The sequence below is a fragment of the Cydia strobilella genome, chromosome 24 (genome assembly GCF_947568885.1).
Source record: "Cydia strobilella chromosome 24, ilCydStro3.1, whole genome shotgun sequence".
NCBI lineage: Eukaryota > Metazoa > Arthropoda > Insecta > Lepidoptera > Tortricidae > Cydia > Cydia strobilella.
In genome coordinates, this window is record NC_086064.1 from 512,348 (window position 1) to 538,853 (window position 26,506).

General features: G+C 38.0%; 1 protein-coding gene across 3 annotated transcripts in view; it reads right to left on the reverse strand.

The window, feature by feature from the left end:
- Window positions 1-26,506, reverse strand: part of LOC134752285 (single-minded homolog 1) — a 101,546-nt gene that overhangs the window by 4,923 nt on the left and 70,117 nt on the right. For 2 of the 3 annotated variants that reach the window (XM_063687944.1, XM_063687943.1), the window contains exons 2-7: window positions 16,814-17,035; window positions 16,226-16,401; window positions 15,479-15,600; window positions 14,960-15,080; window positions 12,515-12,693; window positions 104-210 (exon numbers count right to left, since the gene is read on the reverse strand). In XM_063687944.1, coding sequence (XP_063544014.1) covers window positions 104-210; window positions 12,515-12,693; window positions 14,960-15,080; window positions 15,479-15,600; window positions 16,226-16,401; window positions 16,814-16,988 — 880 coding nt within the window. In that variant the 5' untranslated portion in view covers window positions 16,989-17,035. Of the gene's footprint in view, window positions 1-103; window positions 211-12,514; window positions 12,694-14,959; window positions 15,081-15,478; window positions 15,601-16,225; window positions 16,402-16,813; window positions 17,036-23,736; window positions 24,019-26,506 lie in introns of those variants that run through there. The other variant, XM_063687942.1, reaches the window with a different exon arrangement.

The window sequence follows — 26,506 nt, forward strand, 5'->3', positions numbered from 1 at the left end:
TAATACATTAAGTTCACAAGCTAACAAAACTGGCGAGCAGCACCGTGTGTAATATTTTATTTTAACAGATAGAGGTAGAAGTGTATTTGGTATAAGTACTTACATGTGCAGTGCGAGTACCGCATGTGCAGCACGTCCGTGCCGTGGATGTAGTGGTACAGCGTCTTCTCGATCAGGTCCTGCGGCTCGTAACCCGTCAGCGACGCCACCCTGTATACAAACAAGAGAAAACTTACGATCATTGTATAGACTAAATGTGTGTACTAGCGCCATCTAGTGACGAGTAGCACTCAACTAGTTTTATTAAAAATGAAATTTACAAATGGCACCACGCAAACGAAACCAACAACTAGCCCAAATCTAAAATAGGCCCTTGAGGCATTGTACCAAGGATGCTTGCGGCATTTCCTCGCTGTATCGCAATGATGATACGTTGTGCGAGGAAGCCGCCAGCTCTTCGGTCACCAGTTACGTCAACCAGACTTGCTTATATTGACCGAAATATAGACCGTGATTACCTTTTGTATTGTTTGTGAGCTCCCGATATTACACTTCGTCGTAACTGCGTCGAAATATCGGGAGCTCACACACAATACAAAAGATAATCACGGTCTATATCCCGGTCAATATAAGTCTAGTGGCACCGCACATCCCTTCCGCGCGATCACCCAACTCACAGGGGTTACCCCCGGGGTTGCAATATGGGGTTTAATTGGCGGAAGCTCTGTCAACAGTTTTTCCGGTCGAGGGCTGAGGGGTTGCGTTATTGTTCTTTAATCATCGCTTGTTAACGATCTTTTGAAGCCTCTATTGTTGAAAATCCGTAAAATAAGCGTTTAGGAGGCCGGTGAATTACTATTTTAGGTATACGAGCGATTGGAGAGACTTTACACCTCCAAATCTTATTAGTATTAGTAGTCTGACATTGGAGACCTTTTACTTCTTTAAATTTAATGTAGGTATTATTAATCATAGAGACTATAAATCTCGGTTATACTGTAGTAATTATTTATTTTAAGAGTATTGTATTTAATAAATGTTGCCATGTATTTTTCATGTCACTGTATTAAAGATGACTCACGTTAGACCGGGACGTGTCCGGGCCGGAGCTTCCGACGCTTCGTTTTCTATGGAAGGCATCACGTGATCACCTGTCATGTCATAGAAAAGTAAGCGTCGGAAGCTCCGGCCCGGACACGGCCCGGTCTAACGTGAGTCATCCTTTATGTTACAGTAAATGTAAAAGAGCCCTTGAGGCCTACTTGAAGATTTTTTTTCATAATTTAGCTAGCTACCCGCTTTTGGAATGGAACCTAGAATGCTGGGTTGTGATAAATAAATAACTTTCTGTAATTATATACCTATTTATATATTGGAAACAGTTTGTTTGTAATAAAATAATTTTACATTTATCTCTATTGTTAAAGTGTTACCTACGCCCACAGTCCAAGGATGTCCTTTGTTTTTCACAACCTTTACCAATAAGTGCTACCGATTGAAATATTATCAGTATTATACCGGCTCCAGTTTCAAAACAATAGCGTCGCCTATCAACAATATTGAACAAGAACCGAAAAAGGCAACTCTTGAGTTACATGCCACGTGTGTTGCCAGATGTTCCAATACATCGTCAGCATTGGCCATGGATCCCCTCCAGTAGACACTGCATTGAACATTGACGAAAACTTCATCATTTCTAACTAAAAACAACATGAAGCACTAAACACAAACGGCAACCATATTTATATTTATATTCACAAGAATGGTTTACACCAATTACACTTGCTACTATGCTAATTACTTTGCTATGTACTATGCTAATTAATTGTAACATTAGCAAAATGTAATTAAGTATGTCTAGATATTTAAATCACATTTTGTTAAAACATCGGTTACCCAGTCATATAGTGTCAATGTCAACACTCACACACGAGACAAGATATGATGATACGGCATTGACACTAAATAAATCGTGTTTAATTAAATAGATTTCGTATTGCAATGATAAATGTAAAACTAACACAGCACAGGCAGCCGAGCCATATTAAAGCGTTGTGTCAAACGGAAAGAGATTCCAAACTCGATACCAAAAAATATTTTGGTACTTACTTAATTATACTTATTAACGAAATATCATGTAAGTAGTTTACAGATTATTCCCCGGTGAAGCAAAACATGAGAAACAACATGCTTACAATTATCAGCAGTTAGTTATAAAAACACGAGTGATATCATAATAATAATCTCCATAATATTGTGCGCTCGGAGATGGTATCCGTCACGTGTATTCCTTGCTTTTAGATTAAATTGTCTTAAATGCCTGACCTCTGCGCTGTTGGCTTCGGCCCCACGCACGCCTCCCATAGCTCCGGGACCCCATGGTCCCGAGATATGGAAAGGAGAAACAATTTATAATACTTTCTGTTCCTTTATCTGCGGCTCTGACCACCGGCAGCTTGGGCTCTGCCCGCTGCCGGCGGCACCCTAGGTTAGGTTTTTTATAAGTTTATATGTTTTTTTGTATTGTTTTTGTATGTATTTTTGTATTTACTTTTATATTCATATTATAAACAACCTAAGAAAGAGACATAAATAAAGTTAAAAAGTTTGGGAACAAATCAAATTATTTTATTAAATATTTTGATTTGTGTTTTTCAATTAGTCAAGAAAAAGTGACTGGAGGGCTTCGTCACTTTTTCTTTAATATATGACATCTATTACAGTTTTTAATAAATAAAGTTCATAATGCACTATTTCGTGTGCGGCAATCTATGTTACCAACAAAGATTTGCGACCTTAAACCGACTACTTAAACAATACAATCGTGTGGCAAATTATACTTTAGTACAAAATGTAAAGTTTTGAAACACTATCTGTAAGTTGTGTCACAGTCACAGTTCGCGGTAACCGATACAGTTGTTGTAAATGTATCATTTGTTTATATATTGAGTGACAATTTGAATTTACTTTTAAGCGAATATTCTTAGAAGATATGTAGGTTGCGTCTACTTTCGCCGAGAGGCTTAGTCAAGCTGAGGCAGAGATGAACGGAGATGAGACTTGACGTGCGGGATTCAATCAATAGTTCCTGCTCCGTAAATTGCGGATTATGGGCTCAGCTTAAAATTTAAGTTTAAACATAATTTCAAAGTCAGCGTTCCATTGCTGGCAGCATCTACGGCACCTTACCGAGGGGTGAATTTTTATTTTAGTTTAGATAAAGCACCCCTTATTCGTATTTTAGGATACTATAATTTAGTTACGTTTAGTTTATAAGTTTTGATACAATAATTATATTTATTTGTTCCTTAATGTTTCATTCCAAAGTCCATTACATATAGATATAACCTTGAATATAATCAGTCAGCAAATTATTTATAAAACAATTATAAAAGTTGTCTAATATATTTTTGTACGTGCGAAATGCCGCGAAAGTCTTCCGCGCAATCAGCAACAGCAAGCTGATGACGTGAATGATGACTGGTCGTATGTGGGCAATTGATTGTGACTCATTCTGGGGATAACCTGGATTTTTTATTTTATTTTTAGTAGTTTTTACTGTGGTTGTCTGCTTTGAACTCGTCAAACAAAATCCTTCTTTAACCCTTAAACGAATTGTAGGGTTCAGCCTACGCAAACAAAAACGTGAATTTATATTACAAATAAGAGTTTAATTACATACTAAAATTTGCTAAAATGTACGTCGTTCGTTCGCTTTTGTATTGTTAAAAGTTACCTATACCTAGGTACTATCAAAGATAGATATAACTCCGTAATAGATGGATACGGTCTAAGGAAAAAATGTGCCTCGAAAAATCACGAAAATTTGATTCTCGATCAGATGGCACCACTAGTTTTGGCCTACTCTCGTATAGAGGGCGTTGACGGTTTCGTTTGTTATTTATAATTTTAACGCATATCAGTGAAAGAAACATATAAAAATAGTTAATGCAAATAAAAAAATCATTTATCCATATTTAAATACATTTTAACGTATTTTTATAAATCTTCATTTTTAGTTTTAAAGTATGTCGATAGATGGCAGTGAATTTACAGCGGTTACAAAATTTACTATGACAGTACCGCTCTATCTTATTATATCCTCTTTGGTACTATTTACATGTAGGTTGGCCGCGTCAGTCGTTAGAAAATATGAATTTTCTTTTGTTTACTTAATTATTTTGAGGTCACAAATACTTTATTGCACACAACAAAATAAAAAAGATACCTACAGTGTACAAATTGGTTTCTTACTAAGTACAACAACAGGCGGACTTATCGCTAAACAGCGATCTCTTCCAGACAACTTTCAGATAGCGAAACGGTGAACAAAGTTCCAAAAAAAAAAACAAACAAAATAGGAACACAATTTAGACATATATAATCAATTGTGTAATAAAAAGGATTTGTATGTATGTAATTGTATTGATATTGTATCTACAACGCAAAGACAAAGAATAATATCCAGGTGTGTCAAAGGAGTATAGAGAGAAGTGTACTCAACATAAAACTTAGAGACAAGAAGAGATGCTCAGAAATAAGAAACACAACTAAAGTGATAGATGCACTCGACCACTCAAGATCCTTAAAATGGAAGTGGGCAGGCCACTTAGCCAGATTAGAAGACCAGAGATGGACCAAAGTGGTGACAGAATGGCAGGGACCTCATGGAAAAAGACACAGAGGGAGACCAAATACCAGGTGGATAGATGATATTGTCCCAATAGCTGGACAAAGTGGGATGAAGAAAGCACAAAACAGAACACATTGGAAAAAGTTGGAGGAGGCCTATACCCAGAAGGGGTCCTTAAATTAAAAATAAATAAATAAATATAAGTAAAATGAATTGTATACTTAAGGAATAAAAGGCTCTATTATTATTATTATTATAATTGTATTGATTGTAACATCAAAGATAACGTAAAAATCGTTCTTCTATATGTATATTACTAGAATAATGTCAGCTTGCGAAATCATAAGATTGCACAACCAACTCCCGAATACTATTCCGAACTAACCAAACAACAGCAATGTGAAATCAGTAGAGACATGCAAATAATAAAGACAACGCATGTATACATCTTATGCTTATCTAATTTAACTCAGGCAACAATAACCCTTAGAGTTTTTTGTGAATGAGTGTGAACGCGACCGGACCAACAAGTGTGAATGCGACCGTTGGTAACGTTGAAAGTGAACGCAGCCGACGCGCAAGAATGAGGGTAGACAGAGCGCTGTCTACACAACTTTGACACCCACCCGCTATCCTCAGTCACCCGTGAACATGATGCATGTAACTGCGTCGAAATATCGGGAGCTCACAAATAATACAAAAGGTAATCACGGTCTATATCCCGGTCAATATAAGTCTAGTGGAACAATAACCCTGTCAACCCGTGAAACAAGCTCTGAGGGCATACCGCGAACCACGTTCGACGTGTTGCCTCTCTGTCGCACTTGTACATTCGTACGTAAGTGTGACAGGGAAGCACTTAAGTGTGACTGGGGGCCTATCCAAAATGACAATCGTTCATCATGTATTTTTCCATCACACCTTGCCAGGCGAAGCTGTCCGGAAATCATAAATTTCGACTCAGCGGTAATAGTTTTTTTATTTCCTTTTTTTCTTCACAAGTGTGATGAAAAACATTGTGTGTGCGACGGGCGGTATTGGAATTACGAACTCTTGTCAATAAGGCACTCGCCTTTGGCTTCGGGCTTCAATTCACACTCGTTCCTAAATTCTTGTTTACCGCCTTCATAGAGTAACTGATACTAGAGCGTTACTGTCGTAGTAAATTTTGTAACCCCAGTAAATTCACTGCCATCTGTCGACACACTTTAAAACTAAAAATGAAGATTTATAAAAATACGATAGAATGTATTTAAATATAGATAAATGATTTTTTTTATTTGCATTAATTATTTTTATGATTTTGACCCATGTTCTTTCACTGATATGCGTTAAAATTGTTAAATAACAAACGAAACCGTCAACGCCATCTATACGACTGTAGGCCAAAACTAGTAGCGCCCTCTGATCGAGAATCAAATTTTCTTGATTTTCGAGGCACGTTTTTTCCTTAGACTGTATCCATCTATTACGGAGTTATATCTATCTTTGCCGCCTTTAATGCACAATGTACTATTCTATCTGTATACCTATTAATTCACTGAACTGTTATTTTTCTGCCTTAGAGCGTTTTCACATTGTTCGATCCGATATCGGATGTAGGATCCTACATCCGCGTAGTAACGCCGCGGGGACGCGCCACGCACACTATAACAAGCATTATGCCTACACATACGCACACAAACAAATATTATCGGTCAGCTGACGGGGGGCTCCGACATGGCTGAATTTATCGGAAGCGCCCCACCGATATTGGATGTCGGTAGGCGCCTATGACAAAAACAGCTGCAGGAGAGTGCCTTTTGTATTGTCCGCCTTTTTGCGTTGTTTATCATTTTTTAGTAATAATGATTTGTTAAAGGCATAAATAAATACAGAGAAACACATATATCTTATATCTTACTTCCTTCCGACATCCGATATCGGATCGGTCAATGTGAAAAAGCTCTAATACCTACCTTCTTAAGTAACGTCAAAGATAGATATAACTCCGTAATAGATGGATACAGTCTAAGGAAAAAACGTGCCTCGAAAATCACGAAAATTTGATTCTCGATCAGATGTCGCTACTACCTTTGGCCTACTCTTGTATAGAGGGCGTTGACGGTTTCGTTTGTTAATTAACAATTTTAACGTATATCAGTGAAAGAACATGGGTCAAAATAATAAAAATAATTAATGCAAATAACAAAAATCATATTTAAATAATTTTACCGTATTTTTATAAATCTCCATTTTTAGTTTTAAAGTGTGTCGATAGATGGCAGTGAGTTTACTGTGGTTACAAAATTTACTAAGTACCGCTCTATAATATTATATCCTCTTTGGTAACGTCATTTATAACAACAATTTTGCGACGCTGCAATTTTTGCCAGTCTTTATCTTTTACTAGTCGCCATTGTTAGTTCAAGATTTATTCTACTTCCGTAAACCAAAAGTAGCATGTGCCTTTAACACTACCGTCACTTGGGATGTTCTGTACGGGGTGTTTTCCACCCCTCGTGGGGGTGTACGAGTAATTGCCGCTTGTTTGAGAGTGTCGGATGTCCGATTGATAAAGAATACAAAGCAAATTGATATAGGCGCAAAAAAATGTAAATTGATATAAAAAAAGTTTCTGAAACGTACTCAATGTTTTTTGTAGTGTCAGGTGTGTGGGGTTGGTAGGCACGGCTAAGCTAACTTTATATAATTCATAGTGATTTTAATGTAATTTATTGTAATATAATTTTATAGTTGGAGGACGTGTTTTATTTATAGGGGCCTTTATTTTAAGTTTACTTATACTAAAGATAGATATAACTCCGTAATAGATGGATACAGTCTAAGGAAAAACGTGCCTCGAAAATCAGGAAATTTGGTTCTCGATCAGATGGCGCCACTAGTTTTGGCCTACTCTCGTATAGAGGGCGTTTACTGTTTCGTTTGTTATTTATAATTTTAACGCATACCAGTGAAAGAACATGGGTCAAAATCATAAAAATAATTAATGCAAATAAAAAAAAATCATTTATCTATATTTAAATACATTTTATCGTATTTTTATAAATCTTCATTTTTAGTTTTAAAGTGTGTCGACAGATGGCAGTGGATTTACTGGGGTTACAAAATTTACTATGACAGTACCGCTCTAGTATAAGTTACTCTATGCTTATACCTAGTTTGCGTTATTATTTATCAATTCAATTCAATTATTTATTTCGAATCTTTTTGATCCATATAGTGTTAATAAGTACAACAAAACTTAAAATTAATTAAGGTTAGTGACATACAATTACAATTTACAAAACACACACATAAATTATAAAATAAAATATAATAACAAATAAAATAAATAAAATCTATAAACTTATTTATAATTTATTGTTCTATGTTTATTTAAAACTTATTTATACTAATATTGTCTTCGGTTACCGCGATAGATACTCATGAAATAAAACTGAAACCCGTTGACCACGAACGCTGTAAAGAGTTCGAAACGTCGGGATGTATTATAAATTCAATATACGCGATATAATCCGTTTTCATAGTTTTATTTTATTTATACTAAATAATAAATAATCATATTTTAATTTGTGTTGCTTGTTATAATTTATCCTACTTGGTCAAAATAAAAATGATTTAATTTAATTTACACTGACTTGAACAAAACAAAGTGAGGGGGTGTTTAATCGTCATACTTTCATAGAAATTTGACATGAATTATGACATTGTCACACTTTGCAAATACCAAGAGTGTTTGGTCCGACTCTAGGTACAGTCGTCATCAGATATATCGAAGCTGCCGAGGTGTTCACAATATCTGAACACGCACTCTAACGCGTTGACAATGAGGGCTAACGCGTATGAATTCGCCGCTAGGGGCGCTAGTGTAGATGGTGGTCTTTTCCATAGTTCGAAATTTCAAATGTCACTTGTCACTTCAATGACTGACAGCTGTTCTTTAGGGTTTTGGACCACCATCAACAGAGGCGCCAACTGGTAAGCAAAAAAACGATAGCCCTCATAGAGGCGTGTTCAGATATTTGTGAGCGCCTTAGCCGCTCCGATATATCTGATGGCGACTGTACTTTTCGCTGGCATAAACGCGCAATTTAAGGGTCCCCGGCAAGCTCGGTTCTCCATACAAACGTAGTTACGCTCTCATTATAAAACGACTAGCTAGATTGCTCCGAAACTTTGTATTTACAATAGGATAAAGTATATCTAGGTCTGTAATTAGTTTATGTAGCTTCAAATGCAATAGTAAACAAAAATACAGCGAATTTAAATTTTTCATACAAAACTTGTTTTTGCTCTATTTCGTTTTTTTAGAGCTATATAAACTAATTACAGACCTAGATATACCTCATATCATTGTATGTGCAAAGTTTCATTACAATCCAACACGTAGTTTTATAATGAGAACGAAACGTTTCTATGGGACGGTGAAAATCGGCCGAGCTTAGGTGAATCGCAGGAAATACACACACATGTAAAGAACGAAAGATTGGAGGCTCTGGGCTTTCAGGCGTCCGTAGGGTGCGGTGACCGCTTTCCAGAAGGCCGACGGTACGCTTGTTTGCTATCAACGTTATTTTTATTTCGTCAACGGGCCTCATATAAATCCCGTAAAGGCTGTATGTATGTCTGTTTCTGCGAAACGACGACGCTGATTGGCGTGAACCAATAAAGGCCTAAAGGGAAGGCGCGCTCCACACTCGACTTGAATAACTTATGTATGTCTGTATCTCCGTGAATTTAATTTAATAATATGTACACCCCAGGCCAAAAGTATTTCAATAGAAAAGTGTGATCTTTTAAGCGATGGATTTTATACTACTCATTGACAATTTGGTAAAAATTATAATAGAACATTTTAAAAGTAAATTACTCTGGCTGTGATAGTTGCCAATTCAACATTTTGTCATGTAATTAAACGGTAGGTATAATTATGTAACTTTTTCCTATTTTATTTTTTTAGCTTTTTGACAATATTTTAGGATGTTTTTATATTAAGCGTGTATTTTTAATCTTTTGGGTTTGCCTAATGTAAGTCTTAGTTTACAAATATATACAACAAAGATAGAAACATGAGATATTAAAGAAAACAACGTTGTTTCCATACTTTTGGCTTGGGGTGTAGGTGCCCGCTACTTCGCTTCCATTTTAAATAGATACTTTTCAATACGATCTTGAAACCTTCAAGACAAGAGCGTACTCCCATCTTAATGGCCGGAAACGCACTTACAACCCCTAGCTCTGGTGTTGCAACTTGCAAGTGTATTGGGTAGTAAGTACTATTGGCAAATCGATCTGCTATATCAGTATTTGGAATAGAGATCATGAGAAAAAGTGAACTCATGATAAGTATGTGATTAGTATGCTAATTTTAATCCTAAATAATTATTTTTATTGTAATATATTCTGGCGTGAAACGTGACATGGTTGCCTTTAACATCCCATGCAACCAATGGCAGAAACTGGCTGAAGACCGACCCATGTGGCGTCGTGTTATTCATGATGGTCAATCCAAGCACGACGATGCCTGGTTCTCCTTACTAAAAGAGAAACGCACGAGGCGCCACGAGCAGGCCTCCAACCCCCGCCCACCTGGGGGAGCATACACCTGCTGCGTGTGTGGCCGAGGGATCCTCTCTCGTATAGGGCTTTACAGCCACGAACGCAAGTGTCGTAAAACTCGTAACCGCGATGCTGCTTGAAACATCTGACACAGATGACAAAGGCCTATTTATTATTTATTATATTCTGGCACTAAAGAAATGTATTTTTTTTTTCAAATGTGAGTGCAGTAGGGAGCGGATCAGGTTGCCGGTATTGTAGCCGGTTCCCGGAACGGTTTTCCACGGCCAGTGCCGGACCAAGCATCGATTCTGAAGTCTTGCCAATGCTTTTAACAACTTTAATAATGGCGTTATAGTATAAACCAAGCCATATTTATACGATATATTAACCTTCCACTACAAGTATAATATAACCACCTAACTAGATGATATAAATAAGTAAATGTATAAATGTAACTTTCCGGTTGTCCTACCTACCTAGGTAGGTATGGCTCATGTTTTTCTTTGATCTTCTTTTTATCTCTGCTGTTCAGTGTGTATGGTAACATTATGCACTTAATAATGAACCTCCAGGTCTGTTTCTTAAGTATGTTAAGTTTGTACTTCAAATCCATCTGTTTGTGTTCTAAATAAACTAAACTAAAAAAAAAAAACCTAAACTGACCGTTTATTTATTTATTCATAAAGCTTATTGCACATACATAAGAATCACTGATGGACTTCCGGTTCGAACGCCATCTTGATTAATTCCTTTGTTTTTTGCTCATTAATATTGTTTAAAGTGTAAATATCGATAGCTTTATTATACAATAATCTAATGTGGTAGTGTACAGTGAATGGAGAATTAATCTCAAAGCGTGTTTAACCACCATTTTGGAGTCAACGGCCGGTAGTCCACGTGCTTCTCGTAAAATCCAGCTATCGGTTTTACGAGACAACTACAACAACCACCGAACAGCGTCGTGCTCTAAGAGCATTTATTTTGTTCCTACCCTTTTACGTGACATTGGCTACGGGCAACACCGCCCTCAAGTCCATCAAGAAAAGAAGATTCACTGATGATCACTTAGGAATGTCACTGTCAGTAGGTAAGTCCTCACTCCTCGCATAAGAAAGAGCACGTGGTGACATGTAACATCGCTAGTGCGTGTAATCGGTTTGCGCCGGCGCACGCGTTAGTGCCGCTTAAATCACTCGCTAATGGCGTCAGCGGGACGTTTAACTTAACTAATAAAAATAAACAATAACAACATAGAGAAGGGATAAGTGTTTGAAAATTATGTTTTGTACGCTAGCTTATGTTAGTGGTTAGTTTGTTATCAAACATATCTAGTTCAAGTTTTTTCAAGCTCAATTTTCCTAATGATTTTAGTTATGAAAACGATGTACAAATATGGACAAAAGTTATGTTGTGTGTGTAAATTCTTATTTTTGTTAATTTACCTCAAATCTCAAATTCCTCTGTCACAGATGAATTTTATTAACCTTGTACCAATAATCAACTTGTCACTGAGAATCAAAACTAAAACACCGAACGCACCAAATGTCCTCGCAGGGAAAGACGTGGGGTTCGCCTATAAGCCTATAACTATAACTTCGCTTATAGTAGCAAAAGTTGCTCAGTATAATCCCAAAACCTCCCTGGCAACGGGAATGTACTTATTTTTAGCGACCCTGTATACCCCCCCCCCCCCCCCCCCTGTATGATCTGTGGTGTGTTGTTGTACCGGGTCAAATCGACCCGATGTCGGAGCGAATGTGTTAAAGTCTAATCAAAGATAGACTCTATGGTCTAATATTGTGTTTGGTCTAATACACAGCTTTTGCTATGCTATGTAGTTTGAGCTCCGTGATGACAGGTGGCGGTAGGGAGTATCCTACAGTTGACTTTAGACATTATAGTCTACCACGCTAGACATAAAGTTCAAACTAACCGGGCATCGAGGAATATGAGTCGCATGTCCAAACATGTTGGAGTGTAGTTTGAGCTCCGTCACTGCAGATGGCGGTAGGGAGCTAGGGAGTGTCCAACATCCACTAGTCCGAGTTAAACATATAAACTAACCTGGCATCGAGGAAAATGAGTCGCATGTCCAAACATGTTGGAGTGTAGTTTGAGCTCCGTCACTGCAGATGGCGGTAGGGAGCTAGGGAGCGTCCAACATCCACTAGTCCGAGTTAAACATATAAACTAACCTGGCATCGAGGAATATGAGTCGCATGTCCAAACATGTTGGAGTGTAGTTTGAGCTCCGTCACTGCAGATGGCGGTAGGCAGTGTCCAACATCCACTAGTCCGAGTTAAACATAAACTAACCTGGCATCGAGGAATATGAGTCGCATATCCAAACTGGCTCTAAACATGAACATGTTGGAGTGTAGTTTGAGTTCCGTGACGGCAGATGGCGGTAGGGAGTGTCCGACGGCGACGAGGCCGAGCGGCGCCGCGCCCTCGCCGAAGCGACGCGCGCGCAGGTACCCGGAGCAGTGGATCACCTGGAAAAGATACTTGGGTAAGTGCTGGTTCGATTCTGACCCTGAGCACTGAGGCTTTTATTTTTTTAGGGCTCCGTACCCAAATGGTAAAAACGGGACCCTAATACTAAGACTCCGCTGTCCGTCTGTCCGTCTGTCTGTCACCAGGCTGTATCTCATGAACCGTGATAGCTAGACAGTTGAAATTTTCACAGATGATGTATTTCTGTTGCCGCTATAACAACAAATACTAAAAAGTACGGAACCCTCGGTGGGCGAGTCCGACTCGCACTTGGTCGGTTTTTTTATCGCGAACAGTGATTCGGCTCCTTAACCTTATCCTTTTGTTTTGTTTTGTTTTGTTTTGTTTTACCCGCCGATAACTCTTATTGTAATTAGGTAATCTCATTTTTAACTTTATATAATTTTTGTTTTTCCTATGTACCACAACAATGTTTAAATGTAAAATGTATCCACGAATGCAGTGTCGATACAAACCCGATAGGGTTTCACGGCACTTTTCTGTCTGATGTAATGTAAGATTTTAATATAGAATAAATAATAATAATAAAAAAAAACCGGTCATCTAACATCTGAAGACGTCAAACCTATATATATTGGAGCTGATATTTCATGTAGATTGTTTGTAGGTTGTGGGTCATTTCAAAGCAATCTCGTTCCCCTGGCTATACCTATATAAATTCCCAGGAGATGCCGCTCAGCAGTTGTGGTTGTCGATGGGACTTAGCACGGTTTATACAGTCTCAGTTCGCTTTGATTTCGCAATAGAACAGCGCCTATCCGCTTTAAGTGAGGTACCTGTTATAGGCTCCTCTCCCCCAGGGGTCGGAAACCAGTATTTGCTCCATACAAAAATACCGGTATTATTACGTTCTTTTTCGTTCTTTTGTTTATAATTTCATTTTTAATGGGATGTTTTAATAATGCCAAATTGTTTCCTAAATACATGATTCAGTCCTACGTAATGAGCATAAAAAAATTCAAAATATTGGGCTATTTCGGGGTTATTAAAAAATACCGGTTCCGAGCCCTGCTCTCCGGCTCTCTGCTCTCTGCTGTCCGGAAATACCGCGAGTATCAATTCAGATTGAGAGATACCAACACAAACTAAATGTGAAGTTATCAACCAAAAGGTACCACATTGTCGCTTGTTGATAAGGTTGATTTCTAACTGAAGCTATATGGAAATAGCGCCTTACTGACAAGCGACAATAAGTACCCTTTTGGTTGAAAATGGCACAAATAGACATACATACATAATACATAATTTTCGGCGCGAAAATTATACAGGCTGCTCTTCAACCACCTAATTATACAGGATGCTCGATTATACAAACAATGCGAGAGCTTATTAACATCGCACGACACTAACTAGGGTGGCTTGGTATAGGCATTAACAATCTTATTGCTAAAGGTTTAAGGTTTATTTTACCTTAGCTTTATTGGAATAAATAATTAGAGTTATACGTGTCATGTAGGTATGGGTTGGAGACATCATTCACGCCAATGAAGATAGGCTTAGTTTCGCTTTTGATATAATTTTATTACAATAGCGGTCGACAAAGTAAAAATTGTATCTTTTAAAAAACCAACAACGATAATGACGAAAAATAAGACAAACAAATGTGCATTGCGGTTTTTTTTATAGCAAAACAGTGCAGAGACGAAGATATTATATTTCGACAAAATAAATGTTTCACATGTAAAAGAGGTATGCGCACTGTGAATGTCATATCGCATTGTGTGGTAGACCACAGCACAGCGGATGTCATTCCAGATCTAGAGCAGAGCCCAACTGGGGAAGTACCTCCACCTTACAGAAAACCGCAGCTAAATAACACTAGACCCTACTCATAGTGTTGTGTTCCTGCCGGTGAGTAAGGTTGCCAGAGCTCAACGAGGGTGCGGAGTGTTAGGGTCGGCAACGCGCATGTAACTCCTTTGGAGTTGCAGGCGTACATAGGCTACGCATGCTTAACATTAGGCGAGCCGTATACTTGTTTGTCACCGACGTAATATAAAAAAAACCGGCCAAGTGCGAGTCGCGAGCACCGCGGGTTCCGTACTTTTTAGTATTTGTTGTTATAGCGGCAACAGAAATACATCATCTGTGAAAATTTCAACTGTCTAGCTATCACGGTTCATGAGATACAGCCTGGTGACAGACAGACGGACAGACGGACAGCGGAGTCTTAGTATTAGGGTCCCGTTTTTATCCTTTGGGTACGGAACCCTAAAAAGTACCTATAAGTAGATAAGTAGTTACCTTATATCCTGAGGTTGTAAGTCCTGCGTTCCGTTTTGCCAGTACACACTTCATTCTGATGAAAAATGCTCGTTCACACTCGATGTCCACGGAGGGACCCCACGTACCGCCTACAGGATACCTGCGACAAATTATTCCAAATTAACTTTATTATGTACATCACAAAGCCTCAAGGGTCCCCAGCCGCACTGGGATACCATAGCGACGTTGCCAGTAGCTGGTAGTCAATTTAATTATACTGAGATCCTACCTATGGCAGAGCACTAACCTGGCGGCGGTTTGGCGACGTCGCCATAGCGGAGACGGCAGGGCTCTGATTTCATGAGAATTTTTAATTTTTCAGAATCAGTATATTAAAATTAGGAATTCCGAGACTGGAGAGGGAAAGTCCAATGTAACAGACTTAATTAGCAGACTTATTAGGCTGTCAAGGAGAAGGCAGAGGACCGACATGCATGGAAATCGCTCCACCGACAAGTCTCTCTTAAATATTATGATGATGATGATGAACAGACTTACCCTAGGCTTGGGTATTGGTGTCCGAGGTAAGAGTGTGGGTGCTGTAAGCTAAGCACAGCGGTCATCTCCTCGTGGTCGTTTTGGTGGATGTACTCGTATATTGAGTTGCCAGTCAGCTCCACCTGAATTCAAGATTTTTATTTAGACATTAGATAGATAGACAGATAAAATACTTATTATTGGCACACCTCAGTAAAAGATACAGCTTAAAGAGAAACAATTAGAGAAACGATTAAAGACAGAGGCAGACAACAGGCGGTCTTATCGCTAAAGAGCGATTTCTTCCAGACAACCTTGGGGTAGCGGAAACAAAGCATTTAATCAAAAAAGAGTAGGGTGTTACAAAAACGTTATGAAGCCTACTTTCACACAATTAAAAGTAAATAAACATACGAGTATACATATAAGTAAGTAGATTTTTGAATACAGCAAGAGACATTGTTTAAGTACAGTATATTATTGCATATTTTAGTACTTCTGCGTCTGTCACCTAGTTGCAGTGGCTTTTTAGGCCCATACTGCATGTTAAAATATGGAGCTTTTAGTAGGGAAATACACGACATAGTCTAATTTTATCTTCAACTCTTTACCGCAGTACCCCCCTTATGGAAACTGTTTGGGCTCTAAGTATGACCAATGACAGATCTACACCAATTGCTATACAGTACGGCATCAACAAAATAAAGCCATTCAGAGTAAGCAAATACCCAGCTTCTGGTAGAAAAACCCTCACACTACTTCACTGACCTGACTAAGTCCTAGATGTACTGACGCCGTCTCGCTGATGTACATGATCTTGCCATCGGGCGCCACCACGAAGATGAAGCCGTCCAGGGTCTGGAGCAGATGGCTGCCCAGCTCCCGGATGGAGAGCTCTCGAGGCTGAGGTGGTGGCGGTGACGCGCCCCACGCGTCACCCAGACCTGTAGTTGAAAATGCTCTTGTAATATTGGCATAGGTTGTACAAATTTGTAAGCGTATTTGGAGTGAGGATTCAACCAACTCAGAAAGAACTAGTCCTAGAATTGTGTATGTGTTTGGGAAGTTAGAAGCTATATCCAGCTGTAGCGTAATGGCGACCGAAAAAATATCTTGACTACTTCGAGAAATTCTGCTTTATCTTAGAAACTTACCATCTAGGAAGACTTGTCGCATCTTCAAGTAGTTTGTAGTCAGTCTGATGACGGATGCTTTGTCCAGCTGTGACGTAATGGCGGCCGGAAGTGGGAGGAGCTTGGCTAGCTCGAGGAACTGTGCGTTTTCTTTCTCTCTTCAGGAGCGTATCATTCTTACTCTTTCTTTCATCATGGCCACCAGTAGACTCTAGAAACTTACCATCTGGAAAGACCTGGCGCATCTTCAAGTAGCTGGTGGTCAGTCTGATGACGGAAGCCTTGTCCAGCTGTGACGTAATGGCTGCCGGGAGTGGGAGCAGTTTAGCCAGCTCGAGGAACTCTGCGTTCTCTTTCTCTCTTCGGGAGCGAGCAGCGTTTTTGCTCTTTTCTTTCATGATGGCCGCCGCGTCGAGCGGCGCGGGCCGCTGGTCTTTGCGGCAAGCTGCGGAAGACGAATATGTTAGATCTTTTGAAATACCTTCCTTGGACCTTAAGCTCCCTCCACACTCGTGCGCGAATCGCGGAGTCGATTTCGCAGATCTGCGAACTTGACTCCATACTCGCGTTCGCGGCTTCGCGCCGCGATTCGCGCACGAGTGTGGAGGGCGCTTTAGCAATTATTTTATTACATATTTTTAGATTTGTGTTTTGTCAGTAGTCACACTACTTTATATAAATTATAAACGTTTTAGGTCAGAAAAACCAGGAGTCGAACAAGCTTCAGTTTACGCAGCTAACGTTGACCACTAGATCTCCCGACCAAAAAGCCGGCCTCGGCCACTACACTGGAGGGCTTTGTCACTTTTTCTTTAGTACCTATATTACCTATTACTTACTTACTCCTCTGGCGCAGCGACCCAAAGTGTGTCTTGGCCTCCAACACGACAGTTCGCCACTGATCCCGGTCCTGTATATAACCTATTACCAAGCTTAAATGGAGTTGGGCGGGACATGTTGCCAGGCAGAGTGATGGCAGGTGGAGCAAAATGTTGACAGATTGGTGGCCGCTTTCGGATGAAAGAAGCGCCTGGCGTCCGTTGGCTCGTTGGGTGGATGACGTTCGAAAAATCGCGGGACACTTTTGGATGAGACTAGCCCAGGCGGCCTAGCCAAGGTGACAATCGCTATCGCTTCGCCATCGAATCGCTTTGTGTCTCTTTATCGCTCTTCCATATTAGTGTGACATTTGACCGCGATTGGCATGTTGTCTACGGGGCCAGGACCGGGATAAGTGGCGTACACGAAGAGAGGCCTATGATCAGCAGTGGGCGACTGAAGGCTAGAATGATGATAATAAATGACCTATATGACATCTATCTCAGACTTGGACCTTGGTTTTCATAAAAGTGTATTTAAGAGAGAGATTTAAAAATGCTCTATTCCAAGTGTGTTCCAGAAGCAAGACAGTTTGGCGTATTTTGTACGTGTTGTATGGCGATTTATACCTTAATATAATAGATGCAAGTAATATATATATATATATGTACCTATAATTTGTCTTTTTTACCGAGATATTATCTTGGTTATTAAAGCATTTTTGTAAGTATCTTCCTGTTACTGGTAAAATAATATGTTCAAGACTTTGGAATTACGTAGCCATAAATACCTAAAATTCCAGATAATTATTACAATAGCTGTACCATAGAGTAACTTATACTAGAGCGGTACTGTCATATTAAATTTTGTAACCCCAGTAAATTCACTGCCATCTGTCGACACACTTTAAAACTAAAAATAAATATTTATAAAAATACGATAAAATGTATTTAAATATGGATAAATGATTTTTTCTAGTGGCGCCATCTGATCGAGAATCAAATTTTCGTGATTTTCGAGGCACGTTTTTTCCTTAGACTGTATCCATCTATTACGGAGTTATATCTATCTTTGGCTGTACTTAAAGAAAATCCTATAAAATACTTAATGAGCAACTCTTTTGTTCTGAAGCAGAGATAAGGCACGTTGCCTCTATGATTTAGCTATGACATATGTCAATAATGGTAATGAAACATACGTTTACTAATAAAAATATATACTTGTAAATATTTCGCAGAAGCGTTGAATAAAACCGGCCAAGTGCGAGTCTGACTCGCGCACGAAGGGTTCCGTACCATTACGGAAAAAAACAGCAAAAAAATCACGTTTGTTGTATGGGAGCCCCATTGAAATAATTATATTATTCTGTTTTTTAGTATTTGTTGTTATAGCGGCAACAGAAATACATCATCTGTGAAAATTTCAACTGTCTAGCTATCACGGTTCATGAGATACAGCCTGGTGACAGACAGACAGACGGATAGACGGACAGCGGAGTCTTAGTAATAGGGTCCCGTTTTTACCCTTTGGGTACGGAACCCTAATAAGTAACATGTACATATTTGCTGTTGTAGGTAGGTACTATCGGCTCCAGCGTCGGTTACACATTTCCTAATAAATCATAAATAATTTATTTCGTGATAAAATTACATACTAATACTAATGAAAATCGTTTGCAGCCAAAACTTTAAGGCGTCACGCCTCTGACGCCTCTATTTATGACAACCAATTAGGGCAAAATTAAACAATTCTGAAACACATTATGGCTTGTATAAAAAAAGTTTCCAAGTGTTCTTACTTAAATTACTTCAGAGTACCGCAGTTTCCAGCCAGTGTTTTGTTTTTATTTTACAACACGGGCATCCTGACCTGCCCCACGCCCCAGCGCATTACAAATTCAGGAATTATACGCGTAACGTAACGCGATGCATATTCATGCGCCCGCGCGTACTTGACGTCAACAACTTGCTAGGGTTACCAAAATTGTGAATTTGCAAGCGCGAATAAACTAAAGTCAAAATGCTCCAATATTAAGAGTGCAAAAGAATTTGGAGAAGATAAAGTAAACATAATATCTACCTATATAAAAATATATACGTACCTACTTGTCAATTTCAATTTTTTCCGTGATTTTAAAAATGCAAAACCTAAATGTAAACTCAGAATTTAAACGTCAAAATGCTATTAATGACATTGCGAGGCATTTCTTATTAATAAAAACTATTACGATTTTTTAAATGATTCCGATGTTTGTATATCAATGCGTTGCTCTTATTAAACATATCTAACCGGACGACAAAAGGGTGTGTCACTTTTCTGAAAATATAGGTGTCGCCTATGCATCAAATGCTTAAAGCTTTCTATAGTCGTTTTTAAGTACTTAAATTTCTTCTTATTCGTTTCTATTAATTATAATTTAATATGGGGCATTTTCTATGAAAAGGGACCTTATTGTCGATGGCGCTTACGCCGCACAGCGTAGCGCGGCATTGTATTTATATCGGAGCATCGTTTACAATGGCATAAGCGCCATCGACAATAAGGTCCCTTTTATAGAAACTACCACATATAGCGTCCACTATGTCAAACAGTTGATGTGAAATATTCCCATTGTCTGAAAAATAATGAGTATACGGCCTTGTTCTTAATTTCAAAAGTGTAGGCTTTCAGCAGTTTCAATATAGACAGTTTGAAAAAGCTATGTAGTAAATACCAAAGTTTCTTAGTAAGTTATTACACAAATACTACTAATGCTAGTCAATTGTTATTACACCAGCTGCGAAGTTTCAATACAGATCGCTGAAAAGGAATTCTTTTGTGTCAACCCTGACTCAGTAGTGATACTCCAACGCGGGCAACCCTAGCTCTCAGCACTACATTTGGCGGGAAAACAACAGCGCTGATGAATTATTCCATCCAATAGCAACCTCGCCGTGTTCTGATTGGTCGAGCGATCGAGGTGAGTTCTCGACAACCAAGGTAACGAGACCTCAAACCCCAAGTCGTGTTTTATGAGGCGAATGGAACAACTGACGAATTCATTGCTATGCCACCTACTGATACCTAGAAGCAAGATATGTGACGCGTTTCGAAAAACAGTTAAATTCGAATTGTATTTTGGCAATTCTATGTTCGTGCGTGCGTTTCTCGTCAAGGACATCAAATCGAGTAAATCGACGCTATCTGTGTCAAAATCAAAGAGGATATAATAAGATAGAGCGGTACTGCCATAGTACATTTTGTAACCACTGAAAATTCACTGCCAACTATCGACATACTTTAAAACTAAAAATGAAGATTTATAAAAATACGTTAAAATGTATTTAAATATGGGTAAATGATTTTTTAATTTTCATATGATTTTGACCCATGTTCTTTAACGGATATGCGTTAAAATTATAAATAACAAACGAAACCATCAACGCACTCTATACGAGAGTAGGCCAAAACTAGTGGCGCCATCAGATCGAGAATCAAATTTGCGTGATTTTCGAGGCAAGTTTTTTCCTTAGACTGTATCCATCTATTACGGAGTTATATCTATCTTTGGTCAAAATGGAACAACTTTTTTCGCAACATAACGAACAAAAAAACAACAAATTAAAATCGGCCGCTTGATTTGTCTATCTATTCTCATTGTGGTTATTTGAGCTCGAAATGTCTCTGTGTACGAGTAAACTTACCTAGCTGCTAGCTGTTTAACATGTGATCATCTACATATATACTCATGGACAAATTTAGAGGAACGCAAAAAAAAATATTTCTCGTCCTTGGTAATCTGAGTGCCCACTAAAGGCGCACTTATTTATTTCAAGTTGAACGTGGCAACTATAGGGATAGTAATATATTTTTTTATTTTTCTGGGTTTTAAAAAAAATATTCGGATGATTTCCCTCACAGGACAGGCTTTGCCTAGTGTGGGGATCAGTACAAATTGTAAATGCTCTAATATTTTTCTGGAAATAAACTATTTGTATTTGTATTTACGGATAAACTCAAGTGTTTTTAGTTAGTCGCGCGACATGTTTCGGAGAGCCTAGTACTAGTAGGGGGGCGATTTTTGAATTTCAATCGCTCGATTTCGTCATTCAAAAATCGGTGGAAAACGGCGAAATGCTATTTTTTGAAATACGAGCGATAGAAATCTAGAATCTAGTGGTATTAATGGTATTATTAACCACTCGTTTTCAATTCTTTTAGTATAATTTAAATGCCTAGTACCCTAGTAATAATTATTGAAAGTCATATTATCATTAGTCATAATTCTGAAACCGTTAACTTTTCAGGATCTTCCTCAGGTTATCCTCTATAGGTTAGGTTAGGTTTGTTTTATGGCAATCCTGGAAAGTTACGGGTTTCTGAGAAAAAACAAATTGACTAACGAAAATGTGGACAAACAATACATTATGACTGAAAACTATATGGCAAACAATAGAGACCCAGTGGAGATATTATTGAACGAAATACACGACATCGAGCGGTCGAAATTTAAAAATTGGCCTCTAGGTCTTCATTTTCCAGCACTAACAGTGCATTAGTAAGTAGCGGTCACGACGAGAGAGTGACTAAAAACATGTGAGATTAACCGTAAATTTAGCCTAATGTTAGTGTGATGATAATAGTTATTTACGATACAAGTGCGGAAAAGAGAAAATTCGAAACGAGTGGCGACAGATTAAAACACGACCGCAGAGAGTGTTTTAAATCGACATGAGTTGCGAATTACCTATTCGCACGTGTATCGTACAACGTTTTACAGTACATATGGCCCTTTAAACTTTCGACATATGCATGAAAAGTGCTCTTTACGCACTAGGGCGAGAAAGTTGCACCATATGTACTGTAAAGATAGTTTATTATTCAAGTAGGCATATCTATAAGTAGGCATGTCTAATGTCTATGTCTATAAATAAAATAAAGAAAGTAATTAATGGTTGTTTGTGTGTATGTAATAAATAAATAAATAAACCGTTTATTACAATGCGCTTATGAACGTCAAATAAAGCTACGCCGGCGCTAACCCTACACCTCTGCCCCGAGAAGATTTAAGGTTAAGAGGGGAAAATTTGAGGATTAAAGATTTTAAGATTTGATTATGATTATGTCTCACGATAGTTTAAATTCGATTATAGGGATAGTGTCCAGCACTGGGATATTTACGTTACATAACCAGTATAACGTTTGGGGTTGGATATGGGGTTCTTCAAAAAAGGAGTGTACAGGTTTTTAAAGGATCGGCAACGCGCGTGTAATATCTCCGGTGTTGCAGGCGTCCATAGGCTACGGTAACTGCTTAGTGCTTACCATCAGGCGGGCCGTATGCTTGATTGCCACCGACGTGGTATTAAAAAAAAAATAACGTGTAGCATTTGCTCTGGAAGCTTTTAGAACGTCACCTTAATGCTTACAAATCAACTTACCGGCTTACACTCAGCTTAGAACAAAACTACCAAATCCCCTTCTAAGTTTAATGGACATACGACGTTTTGGAGCGGAGCTGCTGACCGTAGAGTGCGACAATATACAACATATGGTGGCAATTTGTATGAAACTTCTGTTCCCATTCCCATTGCACACCGAGATCACAGTTTTTTGTATTAGGTTGCGTTTCATCCAGGGGCCCATTTTCAGTTTCCATCACACTAATAATATTAGTCTAATATCGTTCGAGAAAGCCCCAGATGCGTAGCGAGGAATGTATGTGATAAGAACCGATATAATGACGACCGGTCTGGCCTAGTGGGTAGTGACCCTGCCTGTGAAGCCGATGGTCCTGGGTTCGAATTCCGGTAAGGGCATTTATTTGTGTGATAAGCACAGATATTTGTTCCTGAGTCATGGATGTTTTCTATGTATTTAAGTATTTGTATAAGTATTATATATATCGTTGTCTAAGTACCCACAACACAAGCCTTCTAGGGCTTACCCGACTTAGTCAATTTGTGTAAGAATGTCCCATTAATTTTTTTATTTTTATTTTTATTAATTTATAATATTGTCCATTAGAGCTGTGTTGCGCGAGAATAGGAAAGACATTATATTATTTTACCTATTCTTAATTTAATTAAGAGATTCTATTGATTCTTAAGAAACACATCCCTTGTTACGCATCCTCGCACGTCTCTGGTGGAAATGCAGCCTTACATTGGTGGTAAACAGAAATATTTGAAAAGAAAAAGAAAAATAAGAACATTCTATTTTCTTATAAGACCGATCGATAAAAAAAATAGTTAAAATTATTGCAAATAATTAAAAGTAGGTAAGGGTGGTACTAAGTAGATAAAATATCAAATAAGCTAATAGAAAAATTAATATAAATAAACTTACGTAAATCGACAAAAATATTGCTTGTGAATAGTGTCAAATTCTTCCTGCATGGGTACTTCATTTTGCAAAAAATATTTAAAACAAAAAAAAAAACAACTTCCTAATCCGCACTCGAATACGTAACTGATTATTTCATAAATAAAATTGCACCTCACTCGAACAGGTTCAGTTGCATACTGGCAGAACACCTCCTTCCTATGTCCGTTTCCGTAAAAAAAAACGACAGGTACTATAATGGCGGACAATAAGTTGTCAAATAAAGGAGCCCGTATATCTGCGCGGCGATTGGTCGGCATTGTGGCTGATAGTATTGTTACGTCATGTTTCATGTTTCTTTACGGCTTATAGATTGTTTATTTTCATAGGGTTTCGATAAAGATGTACGCGATTGACAGATCGTGTCAACAAAAGAATAACTGTAGATTCATAACTTAAGATTCATATTCGCGGCCGTTAGATTGCAATCTATCCCGCACATTGATCCCGCAGGATCCTTTTATAATTCCGTTACTTTAGTCAAAGATAGATATAACTCCGTAATAGATGGATACAGTCTAAGGAAAAAACGTGTCTCGAAAATCAAGAAAATTTGATTCTGGTTAGAGGGCGCTACTAGCTTTGCCTACTGTCGTATAGATGGCGTTGACGGTTTCGTTTGTTATTTAACAATTTTAACGCATATCAGTGAAAGAACATGGGTCAAAATCATAAAAATAATTCATGCAAATAAAAAAAAACATTTATCCATATTTAAATACATTTTATCGTATTTTTATAAATCTTCATTTTTAGTTTTAAAGTGTGTCGACAGATGGCAGTGAATTTACTGGGGTTACAAAATTTACTATGACAGTACCGCTCTAGTATAAGTTACTCTATGCTTTAGTCATCTTTTTATATCCCAGCACATACTGAAATGATAATCTAATTGACCGATTTACTAAGTAATCCTAATCCTGCTTCTGAACTAAATTAAACTAAACTTCTGCTAAAACACAAATTAGATGGACAATATATTCTTGGTTTATGGTATGTTTTTTGGCGCTATGACTGGCAATTCAGTCCCAATTCTTGATTGCAGTAAGAATTTTTTCCTGAGCACACAATATTTTTTCTAAGACAGCAGCAAACACCTAAAATTAAAAAAAAAAGGAAATATTGGTTTGTAGATCTTTGCCAGAATAAAAAAACAACAGTTGCATAATATTGTATGAATATCCCAAAGAACACTGCTGTTAGGTTCCTTATAAAAATGCGCCGGGGCCCCGCGCGCCGCGCTTCTTATGAAGTAGATTTTTGATCTCACTGGCAGTCAAGAGTCTGTGCGGAACGAGAAAAGTCATGGAAAGTATGGGGCCCAGTACATTCCACAACTCTTCTCTTTCCGAACAGACTCTACAAAAAATATGAGTACTGGAGTAGAAAAAGGTCTAAGGTCTATTTCAAAAAAGAAGTTTATTCGTTTTTAATCATCTCAGCACATGTTACATCCTTGAAGTGGAGGTTTAAATATAAAACGTAGTACCATAACAACAAGGTTCACGGTCATGGCTTTCGTGAAATTCGTGAGATGAAGTAGGTACACACGATAGCTATAAAGTATAAAAAAACTATTATTCTTAAGAAATTTAGCCTTAAACTTAATGTTAATAAATAAATAATAAGTAAAACCAAGTAAAACTAATAAATAGATACCTACAGTTTGTTCTGTACTTTGTAAACTGTCTTCAGTTTGGCGAAAATATTGTATACCTAGTCATTTAAGTGTTTTTTTGAAATAAATAAATTAAATTAATTAAAATTAACATAGGTTGGCCTCCACAAATATCACCAATAATCACATGTGGTTCGTAATATATTGCGGCATTTGATCAATCAATTGAATAGGTACGTTTGTCCCCCTTCGCCAGCAATTATATAAAATCGCATGACATTTGTTGCAATATCTGTGTAGCCTTATGTTGTATGCTTGTCTTATCCCCGAGTATAAAACAAAACTCAACAGGCTATTCAATAAACGTACAAAACATTAATCGCTCTATCAACCATTCAAATTGATCGTAAACAATAATAACTAAAATCAATGGTTCATTATGCGTCGTCACAACCGTATTTAATACTCAACTCAAAAGGACAAATCGATAAAATGGAATGAATGCGATTTGCATATCTGCCATCTTGACTGTTTGAGTCGTCACCCGAGTCGCGGAAAAAATTAAAAATGAAACTGGAGTTGCGAAGTTGTCTATGGAATATGATTTTGAAGATAACGGACGTAAAGGTTGACCAGATGTCATTTTTTTTTATGGCATCGCGCTCCTGGCGCATTCAGCCAAACGAGTAAAACGGGGAAACGGAATTAAAGGATTACATACAATAAGGGATAACGGGTAATTCGGAATTTTGGATAAGGATCAGGAAAAGGTAAATTATAGTAAGTTAAAGTTTAATGTTATGACGTGAGATAAATAAATATAATGATTTAAATATATATGGAGAAGAATCATTAATATACAGGAGTGTTGTAATAGATGTGGGAAACGGAACTTTCAAATCTGAAAGCTGTCTTAATAATATAGAACGGTCATATAGGTTACATGCAAAGAATATATGATTAAGATCAGCGGGATCAGCTCCACATGTACATGCAGAACTGGCCACGCGATTTAGTCGTTTCAGGTGTTCCGGTGTACAAACGTGACCCAATCTCATTCGAATTAACATACTAGTTGCAGGTTTTGGCACAGAGATTTTAGCAAACCAGGGTTTG